Source organism: Portunus trituberculatus, chromosome 17 (assembly GCF_017591435.1).
Source record: "Portunus trituberculatus isolate SZX2019 chromosome 17, ASM1759143v1, whole genome shotgun sequence".
NCBI classification, from domain to species: domain Eukaryota; kingdom Metazoa; phylum Arthropoda; class Malacostraca; order Decapoda; family Portunidae; genus Portunus; species Portunus trituberculatus.
This window is the reverse complement of record NC_059271.1, coordinates 15,099,822-15,124,217: the sequence shown is the minus strand read 5'-3', so window position 1 is coordinate 15,124,217 and position 24,396 is coordinate 15,099,822. Positions and strand designations below refer to the sequence as shown.

Sequence of the window (24,396 nt, the reverse complement as noted above, 5' to 3'; positions counted from 1 at the left end):
CATTTCCATATTCTGTCCAAGTCTTCCTGGAGTAGTTCGCAATCTTTGTCACATCTCACTTTTCTTAACAATTTTGCATCGTCTGCAAATAGGCTCACATAACTGGACACCCCATCCACCATGTCATTTATGTAGACCGCGAACATTACTGGTGCCAACACTGATCCCTGTGGAACTCCACTCTCCACCAATCCCCATTCTGATGGTCTGTCCTTAATTATTGTTCTCATTTCTCTTCCTACCAAAAGTCTTCCATCCATTTTAGTAAACTGCCATGCACTCCTCCTACCATTTCAAGTTTCCAGATCAGTCTCCGTGTGGTACCTTATCAAAGGCCTTTTTAAATCCAGATATATTCCATCAGCCCAACCATCTCTTTCCTGTATTACATCTATCACCCTCGAATAGTAACATATCAGGTTTGTCGTGCATGAACGCCCTTTTCTAAAACCAAATTGACACTCACAAAGTATGTCATTTTCTCCAAGAAGTCTGTCCATCTATTCTTCACCACCCTCTCACACATCTTAGCTACCACACTTGTAAGTGACACTGGTCTATAGTTCAATGGGTCTCTCTTGTTACCTGATTTATAGATTGGGACAATGTTAGCTCTTTTCCAGTCTTGGGGCACTACACCTTCCCTTAATGAGGCATCAATTACTTCACAAACTTTTTCTGCCAGTTGCTCCTGCATTCTCTTAAAATCCATCCTGATACCCCATCAGGTCCCACAGCTTTTCTCACTTCTAAACTCCCCATCATGTTCTTGATCTCCTCCACAGTTACTTGAAACTCCTTCATAATCCCTTTCTGTTCCATTACCAGTGGTTTGTCAAAAGCAGTCTCCTTTGTGAATACCTTCCAAAGCATCCATTCATAGCCTCTGCCATTTCCTGGGATCTTCACTGCATACTCCATTTACTTCTAAACTTTCAATACTTTCTCTATTTTTGATGTTGTTGTTCACATGTCTGTAAAAAGCCTTGGTTGGTCTTTACATTTATCAATTATATCCTTTTCTTGTTTCTTTCTTTCTTCTCTTCTAATCAACACATATTCATTTCTTGCTCTTTTGTAACTTTCCCACTGCTTAATCCGTCTTTTCCTTCTCCACCTCTTCCATGCATCCTCTTTTCTTGTTCTAGCCTTTTCACATCTATCGTTAAACCAGTCCTGCTTTCCAACTTCTCTATGTTGTCTTATTGGTACAAATTTTTCTCACCTTCTTTGTATATTTTTATAAATTCCTTCCACTTTTCATTTGCTCCCTTAGCACTCTTGAATTTCATCAATTTGTCTCTTGAAAGAATTTCTTTAGGTTTCCAAAATCTGTCTTGGCATAATTCCATCTTCCCACTTTATATTCTTCATTTCTTCTAGATTTCTCTTCATCTATCACCTTGAACTCCAAAACTGCATGATCACTCTTTGCTAAAGGGCACTCCACCCTCATCTCCTCAATGACCATTGGCTCTGTACTAAAGACCAAGTCCAGTCTTGACGATGCTCCCTCTCCTCCAAACCTAGTATCTTCTTTGACCCACTGAGTTAACACATTTTCCATTGCCAGTGTCAATAGTGTATTTCCCATGTTGTCTCTGATCCTTCCATTGACCAGTCCTCCCAACACACCTCTTTACAATTAAAATCTCCCATCATTATAGTTCGTTCACAGCCACCCAACATTTCTTCCAGACATGTTCCTGTATCACTTATCATTTCTTCATATTCCTGTACTGACCATGCATTTGTCTTAGGTGGTACGTACACCACTATGTAGTGCCTCTTTTTCCTTCATTAGTTTCTGCTCTGATCTTTAGCACTTCTGCCTTTCCCATACCTTCTTTCACTTGATCCACCTTTATATCTTTTTAACCAGCAACATCACTCCTCCTCCCATCTTACCTACTCTATTTCTTTTCCAAACATTATATTTCCTTCTCCAACCATCATCAGGTCTTCTCCCTCTCTCAGTTTTGTTTCAGTAAGACCCACAATATCTGGGTTCTTGTCCCTCAAGTAATCGTTGAGTTCTAAAATCCCGATATCACTCCATTTATGTTGGAATACATTACATTCGCTCATACGTAAGTTTCTTTAGTCCTTTCTTGCTGTAATTTTCTGGGTTATGAACCACTTCCTCAGTCTCATATCCAAGATTCTCCAGAAAAACTCTTTCTTCTCCTCTTCTGTCCTCTCTTCATTTTTTTTCAAAGCCTCCTTTCTCAACTCATTTAACATTTCTCTTTCCTTTTCACTGAGATCTCTTCTCAACCAAATCTTCCTTGTTGTTTCCTGCTGGGCTAGCCTCCATGACTTCTCCACCAATTCATCTACATCCTTTTGTGACTTAAGTTTGATTCTTATTGGCCTCATACCTTCTCTTGTGAACTTTCCAATTCTATGGAAGTCCTCTATTTCTTGTAATAGGTCTTTTCCCTCCTCCTGCACCACATTAATGATATTATTTATCACCTTTTTTATGTTTTTCTCTCTCTCCATTTTACTCGGTGTCTTATCCTCCTCCACACCAAATATCACCACACATCTCTTTTTGTCTACAGTTTCCCTCACCAATGTGTGTGTGTGTGTGTGTGTGTGTGTGTGTGTGTATTTACCTATTTGTATTTACCTATTTCTGTATTACAGGGCCCGAGCTAAGCTCTCTGTGACCTGTCTCCTTGTCCATTCCTGTCATATCTCTCTTTTATCTGATTGACACACACCGCATCAACAACATCACTGCTCAGTTTATTCCACTTATCAATGCTACGATGCAGGAAACTGTATTTTCTCACGTCATTTAGACAGATGTCCTTTATTAATTTTTTTCCATGTCCTCGGAGATGATTACTTGTGGTCACTTTTATCAACTCTCTATCCAGTATGTCAATCTTGTTCACCAATTTATACATAGTTATCATGTCTCCTCTTGTTCTTCTCTCTTCTAATGTGGTCAGCCCCAGCTTCCTCAGTCTTTCCTCATAGTCTAACTCCCTGAGTCCTGGTACCATACTTGTTGCCAGCCTCTGTACCCTTTCCACCTTCTTCACATTTTTCTTCATATGCGGTGACCAGACACATGCTGCATATTCTAACTGGGGTCTTATTAAGAACTCCACTGGTTACCTTCTTACACTCGGACTTCCTTCCTCTCACCACTGTTCTCATTTCTCTTCCCATTAAGTAATTTTCCATCCATTTTGCTAGTTTATCATTTACTCCTCTAATCATCTTTAGTTTCCACATCAGTCTATTGTGTGGTACTTTATCAAAGGCCTTTCACAAGTCCAGGTAGATAGCATCCACCCATCCCTCTCTATGTTGTAGTGTGTCAGTCACTCTTGAATAAAAGCATAATAAATTGGATACACACGATCTTCCTTTTCTAAAACCAAACTGCCTTTCACTCAGAATGTTTTCACTTTCTAGATACTCACTCCATTTAGCTTTAATTACTTCTTCACATACCTTGCACAATATACCAATCAACGATACTGGTCTATAATTTAGCGGTTCCATTCTACTACCATTCTTATATATAGGCACAATGTCAGCTCTTTTCCACTCTTTCGGGATTATTCCTGTTCGTATGGAGGTTTCCACAATATCAAATACGGGGTTCAACAATTGATCCTTACATTCATTTAGCAACCTCCCAGATATACCATCAGGCCCCATTGATTTATTAATATCTAGATTGCTTATAATTTTCCTTACATCTTCTTTAGTAACCATGATGTCCTACATTTGCTTTATTTCCGTAGGCCTTCCTCCCATAAAATGCTCCTCCTTTGTAAACACTTTGCAAAAGTTGTCGTTCAAAATTTCAGCTATATCTCCAGCATCTTCATATACTTCTTCCCTGTTTTTACCTTTTCTATTGCCTCCTTTTATTTAGTTTTCCATTTATGAATTTGTAAAACATTTTGGGTCACTATCACAGTTTTCCACCACCCTCTGTTCATATTCCTTCTGTGCTGTTCTCCTTACTTCAACATATCTATTCCTTGCTGTTTTGTAGACTTCTCTTGATAATACATCACTGTTTTTCTTAAGTTTCTTCCATGCCTTTTCTTTGTTCTTTTTTGCTTCTTCACAATTTCTATTAAACCACTGTTTATTGCTTAAAGTCCTCTTTCTGTGATATGGCACAAACTTTTTCACAGCAGAGTTATACAAATCCATAAATTTATCATATTTCAATTGCATATCCCTTTCCTGGTATACCACGGACCAGTCAATTTCATTAAAAAACTCCCTTATATGGTTATAATTTGCCCTGGTATAATTTAATTTTTACTCCCTGCGTTCCACAATCTTATTCGTGCTTAATTCCATATCCAGCTCAAAGCTTAGGACATCATGATCGCTTTTCCCCAAGGGACATTCATGTTCAATTTCCTCTTTTAGAGAGATTCCCCTGGTAAATACCAAATCCAACCTTGCTGCAACATCTTGTCCCCTGCACCTTGTTGGTGATCTCACCCACTGTGTCATCATTCCCACACTATTTCTTTACAATTAAAGTCTCCAACTTTCATCACTCTATCCTTTCTGATGAGTTCTTGCTTCATTCTGTCTAGAGTATTTCTCATCACCATTAGGTACTGTTCATATTCCCAAGCACTGGTTCTGGGTGGTATGTATACTGTTATAATATTAATGTCCCTCTTGCCATCTGTTATAAGAATACTTATCACTTCCTCATTTCTCTTACTATAGTTCACCTCCTTCACTATCAGATCTTCCTTAATAAGAACCATTATACCACCACCTCCTTTATTTTTCTATCATTTCTCCATACTATAGTTCACCTTCTTCACTATCAGATCTTCCTTAATAAGAACCATTATACCACCACCTCCTTTATTTTTTCTATCATTTCTCCATACTTTGTAGTGTTTTACAACAAACCAGTCTAGCTTTATTTCGGGCCTTAGCTTTGTTTCCACTACACACATTATGTCCGGTTCGTTATTTCTTAGATAATCCATACATTCTAGCCTCTTAGACAGAAATCCATCTATGTTCGTGTAAGTCACTTTTATTCCATTCCTAGTCTCATTCTTCCATGTAATGCCTATTCCGTCTGTTTTATCCACCACTTCTTTAGCCTCCCATTTCTCATCCTCCAAAAAAACTTGGTCTTTTCCTCCTCTGTTCTTTCGTCATTCCTCTCCTTCATTTTCATTTGCTCATCTTGTGACATATTTCTTATGTAAATTGTTTTGGTTTCCTCAGAGTCCTTAAGTTTCCAAGCCCTCCTCAACAAGGCCTCCGCTGCCACCTGAGACTTTAATTTCAATTTTAATGGTCTATTCTTGCCTTCCTCAAAAGCTCCCAATCTCACACTTTCTTCTACCTCAGCATATAGGTCCTCTTCTTCCACAGAGATCTTGTTCAGTAAAGACTTAATCCTGTCATTTTCCTTATCCATCCTGTCCTGCCAGTTCCTTTAAGTTTATTCTCTCAATCCTATTATGATCACATTTTTTCTTTTCAGCAATATCTCTCATCACATATTCATTTTCCTTTAGTGCCTTTACCATTTCCCTCTGTGTAATCCCTTTATTTTCCTCTTCCTGCTTTTTTACTATCTCCCTAAACAACCTTTGTACCTCCTGATGTTCATGGTTCACTTCTTTCATCCTGGTATCAATTAGATTAAGGCATTCCTCCTTCCTCAAGTCCCCTTCCGATATTTTTATCTACATTTCCATGAGTTTAGCCTTCATCTCTTCACATTGTTTCCTTAGTTGTTGGTTTTCTTTCTCCATCTCTACTTTTTCCTTCAATAGCTCTTTATTCACTAACGTTAACAAATAGATCTCTTTTTTTGAACGAATCATTCTCGGCTAGAACTCTATCCAGTTTTTCTTCTATGGACAAAATGTTTAGGAACTTACTTTCCAGTGCCTGGATTCTTGCATCCATATCTAGTTTCTCCAGTCCTTTTGGCGTAGTTATAAAACCTTCAAAGTCTCTGGCTTGTCTAGACGCCATTTTTGTTATTGTCAGCTGATTACGGCCAAAACAATCACCACCCACACTCTCCTCTCAGGGATTACTCTCCATATCCCTAACTTTCAACACTAAGCGACAGTAGGACATTAACAGGACACTAACTTAGAGTTACCCGGGCCCTGTAACACCATAGGTATTTTCCTTCTTCCCGTCCACAGCCAGAGAAGAGCCGTCCTCTCTCAGCGATGGCGACGGTGTGTGTGTGTGTATTTACCTAATTGTATTTACCTAATTGTAACATACGGGAAAAGAGCTATGCTCGTGTTGTCCCGTCTCCATATCTATTAATGTCCAGCTTTTTCTTAAAATCATGAATATTCCTTGCGTTGACCACTTCCACGTCTAAACTATTCCATGCTTCCACCCTTCTATGAGGGAAGCTATATTTTTCACATCTCTCCTATAAGTGGCCATTTTAGTTTTTCCCATGCCCTCTCGACATTCTTCCATTCCACATACACAGATCTTCCCTATCCATTTTTCCATGCCAATCATCACTCTGTATATTGCTATCAGGTCTCCCCTTTCTCTTCTGTTTTCCAGGGTTGGAAGTTGCATTCTTTTCAGTCTGTCTTCATAAGTCAAATCTCTTAAGTCAGGCACCATTTTGTTGCAGCCCTCTGTACTTTCTCTAGTTTCTTATGTGTTTCTTTAAGTTCGAGCCCACTGTATTGTTGCATATTCAAGCCTCGGTCTTATCATTGCAGTAATTATTTTCTTCATCATTTCTTCATCTAGATATCTGACGCCACTCTTATGTTCCTCAATAAGTTCAATACTTCTCCAATTATTTTGTTTATATGTCTCTCTGGCGATAGGTCATTGGTAATTGTCACCCCAAGGTCTTTTTCTTCATGACTGGTTTTATGTCTTCATTTCCTATCTTGTACATACTCCTGATTCTTCTTTCACTCTTGCCAAACTCTATTTTCTTGCATTTTGTCGTGTTGAACTCCATTTGCCATGTACAGCTCCATTTCCATATTCTGTCCAAGTCTTCCTGGAGTAGTTCGCAATCTTTGTCACATCTCACTTTTCTTAACAATTTTGCATCGTCTGCAAATAGGCTCACATAACTGGACACCCCATCCACCATGTCATTTATGTAGACTGAACATTACTGGTGCCAACACTGATCCCTGTGGAACTCCACTCTCCACCAATCCCCATTCTGATGGTCTGTCCTTAATTATTGTTCTCATTTCTCTTCCTACCAAAAGTCTTCCATCCATTTTAGTAAACTGCCATGCACTCCTCCTACCATTTCAAGTTTCCAGATCAGTCTCTGGTGTGGTACCTTATCAAAGGCCTTTTTAAATCCAGATATATTCCATCAGCCCAACCATCTCTTTCCTGTATTACATCTATCACCCTCGAATAGTAACATATCAGGTTTGTCGTGCATGAACGCCCTTTCTAAAACCAAATTGACACTCACAAAGTATGTCATTTTTCTCCAAGAAGTCTGTCCATCTATTCTTCACCACCCTCTCACACATCTTAGCTACCACACTTGTAAGTGACACTGGTCTATAGTTCAATGGGTCTCTCTTGTTACCTGATTTATAGATTGGGACAATGTTAGCTCTTTTCCAGTCTTGGGGCACTACACCTTCCCTTAATGAGGCATCAATTACTTCACAAACTTTTTCTGCCAATTGCTCCTGCATTCTCTTAAAATCCATCCTGATACCCCATCAGGTCCCACAGCTTTTCTCACTTCTAAACTCCCCATCATGTTCTTGATCTCCTCCACAGTTACTTGAAACTCCTTCATAATCCCTTTCTGTTCCATTACCAGTGGTTTGTCAAAAGCAGTCTCCTTTGTGAATACCTTCCAAAGCATCCATTCATAGCCTCTGCCATTTCCTGGGATCTTCACTGTATACTCCATTTACTTCTAAACTTTCAATACTTTCTCTATTTTTGATGTTGTTGTTCACATGTCTGTAAAAAGCCTTGGTTGGTCTTTACATTTATCAATTATATCCTTTTCTTGTTTCTTTCTTTCTTCTCTTCTAATCAACACATATTCATTTCTTGCTCTTTTGTAACTTTCCCACTGCTTAATCCGTCTTTTCCTTCTCCACCTCTTCCATGCATCCTCTTTTCTTGTTCTAGCCTTTTCACATCTATCGTTAAACCAGTCCTGCTTTCCAACTTCTCTATGTTGTCTTATTGGTACAAATTTTTCTCACCTTCTTTGTATATTTTATAAATTCCTTCCACTTTTCATTTGCTCCTTAGCACTCTTGAATTTCATCCAATTTGTCTCTTGAAAGAATTTCTTTAGGTTTCCAAAATCTGTCTTGGCATAATTCCATCTTCCCACTTTATATTCTTCATTTCTTCTAGATTTCTCTTCATCTATCACCTTGAACTCCAAAACTGCATGATCACTCTTTGCTAAAGGGCACTCCACCCTCATCTCCTCAATGACCATTGGCTCTGTACTAAAGACCAAGTCCAGTCTTGACGATGCTCCCTCTCCTCCAAACCTAGTATCTTCTTTGACCCACTGAGTTAACACATTTTCCATTGCCAGTGTCAATAGTGTATTTCCCCATGTTGTCTCTGATCCTTCCATTGACCAGTCCTCCCAACACACCTCTTTACAATTAAAATCTCCCATCATTATAGTTCGTTCACAGCCACCCAACATTTCTTCCAGACATGTTCCTGTATCACTTATCATTTCTTCATATTCCTGTACTGACCATGCATTTGTCTTAGGTGGTACGTACACCACTATGTAGTGCCTCTTTTTCCTTCATTAGTTTCTGCTCTGATCTTTAGCACTTCTGCCTTTCCCATACCTTTTTCACTTGATCCACCTTTATATCTTTTTAACCAGCAACATCACTCCTCCTCCCATCTTACCTACTCTATTTCTTTTCCAAACGTTATATTTCCTTCTCCAACCTTCATCAGGTCTTCTCCTCTCTCAGTTTTGTTTCAGTAAGACCCACAATATCTGGGTTCTTGTCCCTCAAGTAATCGTTGAGTTCTAAAATCCCGATATCACTCCATTTATGTTGGAATACATTACATTTCGCTCATATGTAAGTTTCTTTAGTCCTTTCTTGCTGTACTTTTCTGGGTTATGAACCACTTCCTCAGTCTCATATCCAAGATTCTCCAGAAAAACTCTTTCTTCTCTTCTTCTGTCCTCTCTTCATTTTTTTCAAAGCCTCCTTTCTCAACTCATTTAACATTTCTCTTTCCTTTTCACCGAGATCTCTTCTCAACCAAATCTTCCTTGTTGTTTCCTGCTGGGCTAGCCTCCATGACTTCTCCACCAATTCATCTACATCCTTTTGTGACTTAAGTTTGATTCTTATTGGCCTCATACCTTCTCTTGTGAACTTTCCAATTCTATGGAAGTCCTCTATTTCTTGTACTAGGTCTTTTCCCTCCTCTTGCACCACATTAATGATATTATTTATCACCTTTTTTATGTTTTTCTCTCTCTCCATTTTACTCGGTGTCTTGTGTGTGTGTGTGTGTGTGTGTGTGTGTGTGTGTGTGTGTGTGTGTGTGTGTGTAATTTACTGTTTGATCTGCTGCAGTCTCTGACGAGACAGCCAGACGTTACCCTATGGAACGAGCTCAGAGCTCATTATTTCCAATTTTCGGATAGGCCTCAGACCAGGCACACACCACACACCGGGACAAGGTCACAACTCCTCGATTTACATTCCGTACCTACTCACTGTTAGATGAACAGGGGCTACACATGAAAGGAGACACACCCAAATATCTCCACCCGGCCGGGGAATCGAACCCCAGTCCTCTGGCTTGTGAAGCAAGCGCTCTAACCATTTCCTGGGGTTGCCAAGTGTCGCCCTTAGAATGGGAGAATAGCTGTGTGTGTGTGTGTGTGTGTGTGTGTGTGTGTGTGTGTGTGTGTGTTTCACTGTTTGATCTGCTGCAGTCTCTGATGAGACAGCCAGACGTTACCCTACGGAACGAGCTCAGAGCTCATTGTTTCCGATCTTCGGATAGGCCTGAGATCAGGCCTATCCTATGTGTATTTACCTAGTAGTATTTACCTAGTTGTAGTTTTACAGGGCCTGGGCTTTGTGCTCGTGTGGTCCCGTCTCCATATCTACACTTATCCAATTTTTCTTTAAAACTATGTACACTCTTTGCTGATACCACTTCCTCACTCAAACTGTTCCAAGTCTCAACATATCTTTGCGGGAAACTAAATTTTTTAACATCTCTCAGACATCGTCCCTTCCTTAGTTTCTTACTATGCGATCTTGTGCTTCTAAAGTCATATTCTTCTCTCAGGATCAGTTTCTCATTATCCACTTCATCCATTCCGTTAATCAATTTATAAACTTGTATCAGATCATCCCCTCTCTCTCTTCTCAGCTCCAAGGTTGGTAGATCCATTGCCTTTAGTCTCTCCTCATATGCCATCCCTTTAAATTCTGGAACCATTCTTGTAGCCATTTTTTATAGTCTCTCTAATTTTCTTATGTGTTTCTTTTTATGGGGAGTCCACACAACTCCTGCATATTCCAATCTAAGTCTTATTTTAGTACTTATCAATTTCTTCATCATTTCCTTGTCCATATAGTGAAATGCTACTCCAATATTCCTTAGCAAATTATATGTCTCTCTGAAAATTCTATCAATATGGCTAACCGGTTAATTATTTTCTTCCATTGTCACTCCCAAGTCCTTTTCCTTTTTTACTTTTTCTAGTTCTACTCCATCTCCCATCTTATAGATTCCCACTGGTTGTCTTTCATTTTTTCCCATTTCCATGACATGGCTTTTGTCCACATTGAATTCCATCTCCCATTTTTTGCTCCATTTCCAGATCTTGTTTAAGTCTTCCTGTAGTATTTCACAATCCTCTTTTGTTTAATGACTCTGCACAGTTTCGCATCGTCCATAAACAGATTTATGTAGCTGTTCACTCCTCTGGCATGTCATTTATATATACGAGAAAAAGTATTGGTGCCAATACTGATCCCTGTGGCACTCCGCTGTCTACTGTTCTCCACTTGGACTTCATATCTTTAACTATCGTCCTTATTTCTCTCCCCCTTAAGTAATTCTTCATCCATCTCAATGTGCTTCCTTTTAAGCCACCCTTCTCCTCTAACTTCCATGGTAATCTTTCATGTGGCACTTTATCAAAAGCCTTTTTTAGATCTAAATAAATACAGTCAACCCATCCTCTCTCTCTTGTACTTTATCAACTATTCTAGAGTAGAAACTCAATAAATTTGTCACACATGACCGACCTTTTCTAAAACAAAATTGGCTATTTGATAATATTTTGTTGTCTTCAAGAAACTCGATCCATTGCTTCTTTATTACTTTTTCACACATCTTGCATATTACACTAGTTAGTGATACCGGCCTGTAATTTAAAGGTTCTTCCTTCCTTCCGCTCTTATATATGGGAACCACCTCAGCTCTTTTCCACTCCACTGGCACTGTTCCATTTTCTATTGAGCATTTTATGATGTTGTGTGTGTGTGTGTGTGTGTGTGTGTGTGTGTGTGTGTGTGTGTGTGTGTGTGTGTGTGTGTGTGTGTGTGTGTGTGTGTGTGTGTGTGTGTGTGTGTGTGTGTGTGTGTGTGTGTGTGATAGGTGTACGTAGTTTTCTGAAGTAGGAGAGTTATCTTTAGAGGACAGGTTGTGACTGCCCCCTTAAGTTGTGAGACACAAAGGAAAATGTTCAGCAAGATCAAAACTAGCTTTAATGGAAGGTTCACAGCACCCTGTGAACTAGTGCAATCAAACTTCATTGGGAGTATATTATCATTTCGGTAGGTGTCTGCTACCTCCTCCACCTGTGTGTGCATTTACCTAGTTGTATTTACCTAGTTGTAGTTTTACAGGGCTTTATGCTCGTGTAGCCCCGTCTCCATATCTACACTTATCCAATTTTTCTTTAACCCTTATGTTCCAGTGATTAAACTATATTCCAATATCCCATGACGGGTAAAAATGTTAAACCTAGAAATTGTCAAAAGACTGTTTGAATACTAATAATTATTTTCTCTTTGTTATTCTGAATACAATGAAGTACTTTCTAGCTCGATGTGACCTCTGAAAGTTAAGTTATTGTCTTATCAAGGATTCCTCCTCCGCCCGCTGTGTGATCCATCAAGCAGAAACAGCTCGGTAAGCGATGACACCACGCAAACGCAAACGCACACACACACACTCTCTCTCTCTCTCTCTCTCTCATCTTGGAAGAGAAATTGTACACTTCCAATGAGAGAGAGAGAGAGAGAGAGAGAGAGAGAGAGAGAGAGAGAGAGAGAGAGAGAGAGAGTATTCTTTCACCCCTTTTCATATCAAGTTTCAAGCAAATAACATGTAGGTATCATCTCTCTCTCTCTCTCTCTCTCTCTCTCTCTCTCTCTCTCTCTCTCTCTCTCACACACACACACACACACACACACAAGCCCCCTTAATCGTCTTCCCAGAACACGAGAGGCACGCCTGCATCTCCGTGAGCCACTCTAGGTTCTCAATACGATGTCTGGAGTCTGTTCTCCATCACCACTATCTCTGTCTTCTCTATGTTCTGAGAAAACAGGTGGATCTCTGAATCATTTTCCGAGTCTTCACTACTGCTGTCTTCGCTTTCTTCAGTTTCTTCCTCATAATCACTGCCACTGTAGTCAGGCTCAGAAGCACTGCTAAATAAAAATTATCTGTCTTGTTCCATGGTGAGTTATGAACTGAGACATCCCTTCGCTCTTATCACGGTGCTTTCGACACGGCGGGTCGCTGGGGTTGCCAAGTGTTGCCCTCAGAATGGGAGAATAGCTTAGTTACACCTAAATATACAGAGCTAGTGGCAACACTACGGGTGGAAAAAGAAGCTAGATACTTCCACTCACCATCTGACTCGAGAAACCGCGCATGGAGCTCAAACATGAGGCGTGAAAATTCTTGATTACGGGAACAATCGCCGTCACTACGGACGCACTGATGCAATCGTTCATATACGATTGCTGGAACATAAGGGTTAAAACTATGCATGCTCATTGCTGACACCACTTCCTCACTCAAACTGTTCCAAGTCTCAACACATCTTTGCAGGAAACTATATTTTTTAACATCTCTCAGACATCTTCCCTTCCTCAGTTTCTTACTATGTGATCTTGTGCTTCTAGTGTCATATTCTTCTCTCAGGATCAGTTCCTCAATATCCACTTGGTCCATTCCGTTGATCAATTTATAAACTTGTATCAGATCCCCTCTCTCTCTTCTCTGTTCCAGGGTTGGTAGATCCATAGCTTTTAGTCTTTCCTCATATGTCATCCCTTTAACTTCTGGAACCATTCTTGTAGCCATTTTTTGTAGTCTCTCCAATTTCCTTATGTGTTTCTTTTTATGGGGTGTCCACAAAACTCCTGCATATTCCAATTTGGGTCTTATTATAGTACTTATCAATTTCTTCATCATTTCTTTATCCATGTAGTGAAATGCTAATCCAATATTCCTTAACAAATTATATGTCTCTCTGAAAATTCTATCAATATGGCTTACCAGTTGATTGTTTTCTTCCATCGTCACTCCCAAGTCCTTTTCCTTTTTTACTTTTTCTAGTTCTACTCCATCTCCCATCTTATAGATTCCCACTGGTTGTCATGTGAGTGTGTGTGTATTTACCTAGTTGTATTGTACAGGGTTCGAGCGGGGCTCATAGTGTCCTGTCTCCATATCTCCATTTATCTATTTTTTTTTTTAAAGTTATGCATACTATGTGCTGCAACAATTCCATAATCCAGTGCATTCCATTTTTCCACCGTTCTGTGTGGAAAACTATATTTTCCAACATTCTTCACACACTGCCTCATCCTGATCTTTTCATGTCCTCTTGTCCTTCCATCCTCTTCCACCAACAGCACCAGGTCTTCTTTGTCTATCTTTTCAATATCATTTACTATCTTATACATTGTTATTAGGTCCCCAATTTTTCCTTAAAGTTATACACATTATGTGCTGTAACAACTTCATTATTCAATGCATTCCACTTCTCCAATGTTCTGTGTGGAAAACTGTATTTTCCAATGTCCTTCACACACTGCCTCATCCTAACCTTTACATGACCTCTTGTCCTTCTATCTTCTGCCGCCAACAGATCTATCTTTTCAATGCCATTGACTATCTTGTACATTGTTATTAGGTCTCCTCATTTTCTTTTACCTTGTAAGGTTGGTAGTCCCATTTCCTTCAGCCGTTTTTCATATATTACATCCTTTAGTTCCGGCATTATCTTTGTAGCAATCTTCTGTATCCGTTCTAATCTTCTTATATCATTTTTAGAGCTTGGACACCACACCACAGCTGAATATTCCAGCTATGGATATATCGTGCTTGTGATGATTTCTTTCACCGTGTGTGTGTGTGTGTGTGTGTGTGTGTGTGTGTGTGTGTGTGTGTGTGTGTGTGTGTGTGTGTGTGTGTGTGTGTGTGTGTGTGTGTGTGTGTGTGTGTGTGTGTGTCAATAGACAGCCTCTGGATTTCTGGAGAATGTGGATAATGTACGCCTGTTTTACTTTCTTTTACATTGAGAGAGAGAGAGAGAGAGAGAGAGAGAGAGAGAGAGAGAGAGAGAGAGAGAGAGAGAGAGAGAGAGAGAGAGAGAGAGAGAGAGAGAGAGAGAGAGAGAGAGAGAGAGAGAGAGAAATATACAGGTAACCCCCACTTAACGAAGGGGTTACATTCCTAAAAATAACCTTCGTTAAGCAAAACTTCATTAAGCGAACCGATTATAATAAGTTTAACCCCTGACTTGAACTTCCATTGAGAATGAACAAAGCGAGAGTGCATCATAGTACAGTGAAAGCTTTAATGAAAGTAAAAATTATGAAGTTAAACATTTAGGCAGTTTAATTTAAGTCATTATACAGTAAGCCCCCACATTTAGCGATCCTATTAGTCTGCCAAAACCATCGCTAAGTTGGAATTTCGCCAAATTTGACTACTACTTTAAATAGGGAAAAATACCAATCAGTCTTTCGTCCGCCCAAAGTCCCCATTTTGAGTCCCCATTTACAGCTGCAACATCGCCACCTTCACGAGAATCAGCACCACCCGAACCACAAGTGGAGGCCATGGTGATAGCGAAACTCACTAAACAGCGAGGATGGGAGCACAAAAAATGAGTTCACACGCTGGATTAACCCGAAAAGTCCGACAGGCCTTAAATACGGCTGCATAGCACACTTCCGACAGTCCTTAAATGGGGCAGCTACTTTGAGCGCTAATAAAACCGCTAGCATTGGTAGCGCTGCTATATTTGGTCATGACGTAGGCCTATGGTAGTACTGTCGGCTCCCAGGAAGCACACCGCTCTAGCCAGCTAGTCTCCCGCAATTTTCTGTGAGGTGCTCGCGGTGATAATTATTTACGTATTTCCGTATTTACTTATTTAAGGAACTATTATTTACAACTATGGCTACTGGTGCTAAGAGGAAGCTAAAGTTTAGTGATAAAAGTGATAGACAAGGCGGGACAAGACGCAAAGTGCACAGGTTGGAGGTAGATCCCGAACCCGCTATTGTGACAACATCGTCACCCACGCCTGATAAAAACATACGTAACTATAATCAGCCAATATGAGTGAAAACACGAAAAACATGTGAAAACACATCAAAACATGAGCAGTGCCTTACATTATGTAAAAATACACATAAAAGCACCTCCCCCGAGTTGCCGCTACCACAATCTTCTCCAATTATTGGTTATTATTCTGAGACAACCTTAGTGAGTAGAGCAATAAAAACTTGTAGGATGATGCATTGTCATGTCTACTAACAGCAGATTTTTTTCCAGAGTAATTTATAAGAGTTGATTTTTTTTATGATAATTGCGGTAATGGGAGGGTACGAATTTTGCAGCCATCAGTCTTAGCGGGTTAACACACACAATAGCTCATGTCAAGCGGGAATGCCGGAGGCACTGTGGGGCTGACATCACGGCCAAACAGACACGCGATTGGCTCAGAGCGAGCGGGAGGCTGGACAGTGTAGTGCGGTACATTCGCTATATACAAGAGAAAATCGCTAAACTTGAGGGCTTGGCCTTTTTCCAGACAGTCGCTAAATAAGGGTTTCGCTAAGCTGGATTTCACTAAATTCGGGGGCCTACTGTAATGTACACTAATGTATGTATGTACGTAACTTTATAATGTTGATGATCTTAAATTTATGGAGGGAGGGAGAGTGAAACGGGAAAGACACTAACCGCCAACCTGTGGAATGTAAACAAAGGGTGCATCATTGTATCACATACAAAACTTATGTACCACATTTCCACAAGGCTTTCAATTTTATCCATTGTAGAGTCACGAGTTCTGGTGGTTATTTTAGCTTGCAAGGAAGATATGGTATCACCAGCCTTCTTAATAGAGTCTGCTGACTTGAAAATAGTAGAGACAGTAGATGGAGTCAAGATGGTGGTGAACAATGCTATTAGTTTTCTCGCCTTTCTCGTATCTGTGAATAATATCCAGCTTCACTTCAAGAGTAAGAGACTTCCTGTTCTTCTTAGCAACGCTAGGCGACATTGCAGGGCGTTTTGGTGGTAAGTTGAGCAAGAGAAGACGAGTTGCTGCTGATGCTGTTAATGTTTTGAACAGGGGGATTGAGTGGTGCGCATGTTGTCCACGAGAGGCGCTGGTGTATTCAAAAGCCTGTCGGCTTGCGTGGTACAGCGGTGCTTTCAAACTTGGAAAAAATTACCTGGATAAAACTTCATTAAAGCGAGTTTGGTGTTCCTTAAATGACCAGATTATAGTAAAATTAAACCTTCGTTGTAGCAAAATTTTGTTGTGTGAACCTTCGTTAAGGGGGAGTTGTCTGTATTTCTATATCAGAAATTAGTTAAGTTATTGTTCGCAGGCTTATGCTCTATAAGAGCGAAACATTTTCTTTAAGCCTTCACCACAAAAGGGTTAAGCATAGGGTTCTTAACCCATAAACTGCACAGTAGAGTTATGGCAGTCATATCCATTCTGCACAATTATCAGCAAAAAATAGTTCTCATGATTCATTTTTCCTGTCAAGAAAAATGAAAGATTGCAAAGAAAAATATAGGAAACCAAATTTTACTTAATTATATACAGGCAACCCTCAATTAACAAACGTTAACACAACAAAATTTCGCTACAACAAACATTTCCTTTTACTACAATCTGCTCGTATAACAAACACCAAACTCACTTTAACAAAATTTTATCCCGGTAATTTTTTCCAGGTTTGAAAGCCCCACTGTACCACGAAAGCCAACAGGCTTTTGAATACACCAGTGCCTCTCATGGACAAAACGCACACCACTCACTCCCCTACCCTTCCCCGCTATTAGTTCAAAACAATAACAGAGTCCAGCAGCAGCTCGTCTTCCCTCGCTCAACATGCCACCAAAACACCCTGCAACCAGCCCTGTAATGTCGCCTAGCGTTGCTAAGAAGACCAGGAAGTCTCTTGCTCTCGAAGTAAAGCTGGATATTACTCAGACACGAGGCGAGAAAACTAATAGCATTGCTCGCCACCATGGCTTAACTCCATCTACTGTCTCTATTAATTTCAAGTCAGTAGACTCTATTAACCCTTTCAGGGCACAAATAGGTTTTTGGGTCATGTCTGTGAGATGCAAATTCAGCTGAAAAATTGAGGTTTGCAAAAATGAAAAAAAATCAATATTCTCATGCATAATAGTGTTACGCATCTCCTGTAAAAAAAAACTTAGGTCTCTACTCACCCTGGAAAGTGGTGCAATAATGATGGGAAGGTGGCTTTCTGGTGGTACGTTGTGAGCTGTTGAGTATTGCCATCGTAGCGGGTGGTTATTTTCCGCCGCAACTTGTGCAGGTATTCTCACTAAATTACACAGAATTTTCTGCCTGATTTGAACTGCAGTTGCTCAGAACTGCTCCAGAATGTGCTAGGGTAATTATTTTTCACACCTGTGCATACATTATGCCCACACAAATAATATAAAATACATTTTCAGTGTTTCTTGATGAACATACTATTATTATCAAATTCAACATAAAATACTGGCTTTCTTCACAATAAACACAACAAAACAAGTTTTTTGGGGAGAACAAGAAATAAAGTGACTGCAGTTTTCACTTAATGTACCAAAACCAACATAAATACTTGCTTTCTTTGCAATAAAACACAACAAAAAGGTTTTTTTTTTTTTTGAGAACAAGAAATAAAGTGACTGTTCATCACTGTTGAATTTCAGTGTAGTACCTTCAGCACAGGTAAAAAGTACTACAGTGTCTTGCCTGTCTACTAGACAGAGTGAATCATTCTTGTCCTGGGTGGTGTTGTCATCAAAATTAATGAACTGCAATAACAGCTGATACCTATCCCGTGACATATATCTTGGAAAGACAGGAAGGAAGGTCATGCTGTCTTTCTTTCAATAGTCACGAATAGCATGCTTTTTCACAAGAGACATCATCAGTGTGAGAGCCAGAAATACATGCAATTCTTGGGATGTTGTGTCTCTCCACCTTCTAGCTCTTGAGAAGGGTGACAAGTTTGTGAAACCACCACAATGGTCAAAATACTTATTAGTTTCACGAACAATCAGATCTATGACAGCATTGTCAACAAATAGCTTGAAAAAATCTAGGATAGTGGAGTCATCTGTGATGCCACTACTGTCAGAAATTCCACTCAATGCATTATCAAAATCATACACATTTGGAATAAAATCATCACCATCTGTCCACCTGAATGCAGGCTGTTGTGGTCGCGTGCGGCGGAGGGCAGGCAAGAGGCGCCGTCTAGCACGCTGGGCATTGGGGGGGGGGAGGAGGAGGAGGAGGAGGAGGAGGAGGAGGAGGAGGAGGAGGAGGAGGAGGAGGAGGAGGAGGAGGGTGCAGTGGTGGTGGGCTGGGAGGCTGAGAAGAAGCATCAGTTGACTCTGTGTCTGGCTCAGAATATGAGTCTTCACTTTCAGTACTGGACACATCAAGTGCTACCTCATCAATGTCTTCCTTCTCATCAGAATATTCATCTCCAGATGCTGTAACCATGGCAATAGCATCCGGTTTGGTCACAATTGTGGGCCTTCTACACTGCACCATACATGTAGCAGGCAGCTGGCGAGGTGGAGGGCCACGAGATGTGGGGGGTCGAGAACTATCCATCACTTCTGACAAACATGGACTGAGGATCCCCTACAATCCTCCTCCTTTGTTTCAGGATTCTTACCATATAAGGTTATATAAACAATAGCGAGAGGAAGTCATGAGTGAAGATACGCATACCCATGTGTGGTAATATATGAAATACGCAATATACTACCAATAAACGAATAATATCTGGCATATCTGCTCTCTAACAAGATTTGATCATTACTCTTGTTATTTCTGTAAATAAATGCACAAATAGCCACTAGCGATGTCGTAAAATAATAATAATTGTGAAAAAAGGGGCATCTGATACTCTACTGTGTGGATGCCATTGTGACTATATTTTTCTTACCACGCAACTAATGGCAGTGAGGGAGGATGGGAGAATGTCATCTGGCCACTAGCAGCAGCCAGGAGGCACGCGGTTTAATTCTGTGACTCGTCAAATATGGGACCACGATCATGGACAGGAGGCATTTCCCTCAAAGCCACGATCGTGGTCCGAAGCACTGAAAGGGTTAAGAAGTCTGGTGAAACCATATCATCCTTGCAAGCTAAAAGAACCACCCAAACTCGTGACTCTGCAATGGATAAAATGGAAAATGGAAATTGGAAATGTGGATTAACGACCAGGTACGTCGCCGTATGACAGTATCTACAGCACTCATCACTGCCAAGGCACACTCACTCTGGGAAGATATCCAAGCACAATTACCTGAGGAGGAAAAAACAAAGACTCCCTGTGGTGCAAGCAAGGGGTAGTGTGATCACTTCTGTAAGCGAGCTGGTTTACACAACATACAGACAACAGGTGAGTCTGCCAGTGCCGATCATCCTGCTGCTGGTGCATTTTTGTCAGTATTAAAGTATCATATCTCTAGTGGTGGCTATTGTAGTAAACAGGTAATTAATCTAGAAGACACTGGCCTGTAATGGAAAAAAATATCATCAAAGACCTTCATCTCCCAGGAAGAAAAGAAAGCGCCAGGATTTAAGGCAACCAAGGTTCGGCAACTCTCACACTCGGGGGTAATGCTGAGGGTGATCTAAAGCTGAAGCCTCTCGTTATTTACCAGTCAGAGAACCCTAGGACACTGAAGGGCTTCACAAAGGCACAGCTTCCAGTTATTTGGAAATTAAATAAGAAGGCCTGACTCAGTTCATCCCTTTGCCAAGATTATGTGTGTAAGTATCTCTCATCAACATTAAAAGAATATGCAGCAGCAAATAACATAGCCAAGCAATTCTTGCTGCTCATTGATAATGCACCAAGCCTCCCACGTGCCATGGAAGATTGGGCTGATAACATAGAGGTCCTTTTTTTACCACCAAACACTACATCCTTAATCCAGCCCATGGATCAGACTGTCATCGCCACCTTTAAGGCTTATTACCAGCAACGCACTATGGCTCAGCTGGTGCAGGCACTGGACAGCAATCCTGAGCTCACCATCCAGCAATACTGGCACAATTATAACATCAAGAAAGGGATTAATAACATCACAGCGGCATGGAATGAGGTGGACAACAAAACTATGAATGCATCCTGTAGTAAAGTTTGTCCTGAAGTACTTGCTAACTTTACTGAATTCATCCCTGACAGCGTCACCGACGTCCGTAAAGATATTGTTCAGCTGTCACACTGTGCTCGCTTTGAGGAGGTGGATGAAGATGTTCAAGAGTTGCTGGATAGCCACAGGCAACCCCTGACTAACGAAGAACTTGAGGAAATGTTAAAGGAGTGAGCTCACCAGGAAACAACCGAACCTGAGAAAGAACGAGTGCTAACAATTAATTTTTTGCAAGAATTCTTTCACAAAATAGAGAGTGTCATTGATTCATTGAAAGAAGTGGATCCAAATTCTCCCAGGAGTTCTACTGCAGCCCATGAGATAGAAAAAGCACTCGGTTGTCACAGAGAAATATTGGCTGCAAAGAGACGCAAGACTACACAACCATCAATCGTGTCTTACTTCAGGCCATCCACTCCTTCCACCAAATCATCAGTGTCACCAGCATCATCACTCTCAAGAGATATTGCTCAGTCCATCTCTTCAAGGTCACACACCCCCTCTCCTGTGACATCCACTTCGTTCCCCTGTGACCAAGACTCACCAGACATCATGGGCATCAGCTACTCATCAGATTCTGACTGAATGTGTAAATAATATTTGCACTACTACTTATAATTTGTTGTAAATAAGATGCTTAAATGGTACATAAGTTTTGTATGCGGTACAATGATGCGCCCTTTGTTTACATTCCACAGGTTGCCGGTTAGCGTCTTTGCAGCTCCACTCTACCTCCCATGTTGTGTCCCGGTGTCACCTGCAGACCTCACCACCGCATACTGCATCTTTGGGGCACTAGAGGCTGTGACACACAGCCTGCACGGCCCCAACCAACTCAAGAAGAAGATGATTCTCCCTCCCTTCATAAATCTGAGATCATCAACATTATAAAGTTACTTACATACATACATTAGTGTACATTATAATGACTTAGTCTTAAATTAAACTGCTTAAATGTTTAACTTCATAATTTTTACTTTCATTAAACCTTTTACTGTACTATGATGCACTCTCGCTTTGTTTACTCTCAATGGAAGTTCAAGTCAGGGGTCAAACTTGTTATAATTAGTTAGCTTAACGAAAATTCACACAACGAACGTTTTTTTAGGAACGTAACCTGCTCGTTAAGGGAGGGTTGCCTGTACATTAATTCAGGCATGATAGTGTAACAAGCTGCATAATTTGTCCGTTGGAACTAGTGGGCAGTAAGCAAGTGTTTCAATGACTTGGTTGGTAGTTGTGTTGGTGAGTGAGATGATGGATGGATAGTTTTGGTATGGAGAAGGATGTCTGGATAAAGCACTGAACACATTACATTAATAGGAGTAGATTTACTTAAAAGTTATGATCTATTTTTATCAGCAGGCTACATTGCCTATACATACCCTAATGTAAAATAAAAGTTTCTTCTGTAATATCGAGACACAAGCACTTGTTTGTAAAAAGATAGGGAGCATGGACTCACCCTGCATTGATAAATGTCATTTCAAGATATATGGCAGCAAAATATAGGCTGCCAAGTTTGAAAATAGCCTTCACATTATAAGATATCAGTTGCAGTTATGCACTGTTCATTATATGGTGTACTATAGTAAACACCATCTAAGTGGGACATCAAAAAGGTAGATATCAGATAAATAGGACACTTTTGGGATTTTATTTCAATTATCTATATTTCTTATGCCCTGTCCTAAGTGCTTCAGTAGGCATTTTTTGCCCTTTCATTGAGTAATTTTAAGTTGTCCAATTCATTTGAGGACTTATCCCAGCCATTAGACGTGAAACGGACACATGTGCCATGGCAATGCCAGCACCAAGATCAGGGGGTGCATTCCATGAGATATTACTCTTCACATCTTGGTCCCCCCTTCACTTAGAACAGTTGATCAACTGTTGCCCCTGGAAGCATACCAAAATGGCTCCTCACAGGGGACTGGTTGCTCTCTTCATAGCAAAAAAGCTCACTGACAACCCTGTACTAGATGCTGTAAACAACATTCATAAAAGAAATTAAGATTTAGTAGGCAAGAGGAGAGAGGAGAACAAAAGTCAGTCTTGTGTGAGGCTTATCTAAAATATTGTCCCCCACAAGGGAGATAAGCTTATCATCTCTACCAATTGTGAACCATGAATGACATCATAACCCTAATATAGTCCATTGTAACCTTCTGGAAGCTTCCAGTGTTTTTTTTTTTTTTGGAACACCTCAGTATTTAAACAGTTGACTTAGCAAGATTGTGGCAGTGGCTCCCTCTACTCTTTAGGCCTTTCTTGTTGCCTTTGTAATTCTACCACGGCTTCTAAGGACAAAGTTGTGTCTTCCACATCAGTTAGAAAGCTGAAGATGATGTCAGTGACAGACAAAATGTACTATGAGAGGAGGGTATGGGTGTGTGGGCACTGTGTGTGTGTCTGCATGCACCATGTATGTAGTACGTAATACATTACAAAGACCATTTCAACGATTAGTGGTAGCATGTGTGCGATAGCTGGAAAAAAAATTCTCTTGGGTAACTCAAATTTTCTGATAACTTGGATTGGCCTTCCCAATAATTGTTCCAATTTTTGCTGAGATTACTGATGTTCTAAATTAAGGGGTTAAGCAATAATCATAAACTTAAGCTCAATCCCTCCACTTAAAAATCTCTGTGCATAGTCCCAAATTCCTAAAAAAAAAAAAAATTGTTTTCTACACATAAATAAGTACAGACATTTGAATAACCTGCATAAGGTGGTATGATCAAGAAAAGCAATTACAACATAGGCATGGATAAAATATAATATAGTTTCACCTCAAATTTCCATAGGTAAATCAAATCTGTATATGCATAAAAATGTACTTATGCATGAACAAACAAACATACAAACAAGCTCAGTACAACTAAATTCAATGAAAAATATGCACAACAATCTATTATACTACACACCAGTGTCAGGCACATCAGTGGGACGCATAATGCGTCTGATCTGTTCCATACTCTGCAGGTCTGGACTTAATCCACCATGACAACAAAATATCTTCTCATCAATTATTGCAGCAATTGGTAAACAGTTGAAGCAATCTGTGAACGTCTTCCACAACTTGGTGCCATACCTGCGGCGACCTATAAAGAATCTTTAGTGAGATTTACTTCTCTAAAACATATATTCTTTTTATAATCTATACTTCTAAATCCTAATTATACTCACAATAATATATACATACTGAAACCTTTAACAAAACACAATGCAAGTTTTCATGTGAATAGTAATAAGCAATTGCAGTGGAGACTCAATACTCAAACATCTTAACAGTAGAATTTTCCAATACTCGAATGCAAAAGTCTGATTTAATACTAAAAAAAAAAATACCTGATAGTCAAACGTCCCAATACATTGTTCTAAACAAAGACTCCGTGGCCTCTCCCTCCACCTCCTCCTCCACCAGTTGTGCTGCCACGGTCATCAAAATAACATTATCCTGCGTTTTGTCCGTGCTGTTGACCCTCGCTAACTCAGACTAATAGGGGGAAAGGTTGGTCTGACAAACACGAATGTCCGACTTATACGAATTTCCCCCACACGCACTAAAAAAGAAGAAAAAAAAAAATCAGACTTGGTGCAGAATCTATTTATCTAATTTTGGGGGATTTCTCCCTTCAAAACCTTCAG

At 40.1% G+C, this 24,396-nt stretch overlaps 1 protein-coding gene across 3 annotated transcripts in view; it reads right to left on the bottom strand.

Moving 5' to 3' along the window:
* LOC123504745 (serine/threonine-protein phosphatase PP1-beta catalytic subunit) overlaps positions 1 to 24,396 on the bottom strand; it is a 235,117-nt gene that overhangs the window by 147,186 nt on the left and 63,535 nt on the right. For all 3 annotated transcript variants that reach the window (XM_045255514.1, XM_045255515.1, XM_045255513.1), the window contains one exon: positions 23,673 to 23,849. In XM_045255514.1, coding sequence (XP_045111449.1) covers positions 23,673 to 23,849 — 177 coding nt within the window. The remainder of the gene's footprint in view (positions 1 to 23,672; positions 23,850 to 24,396) is intronic.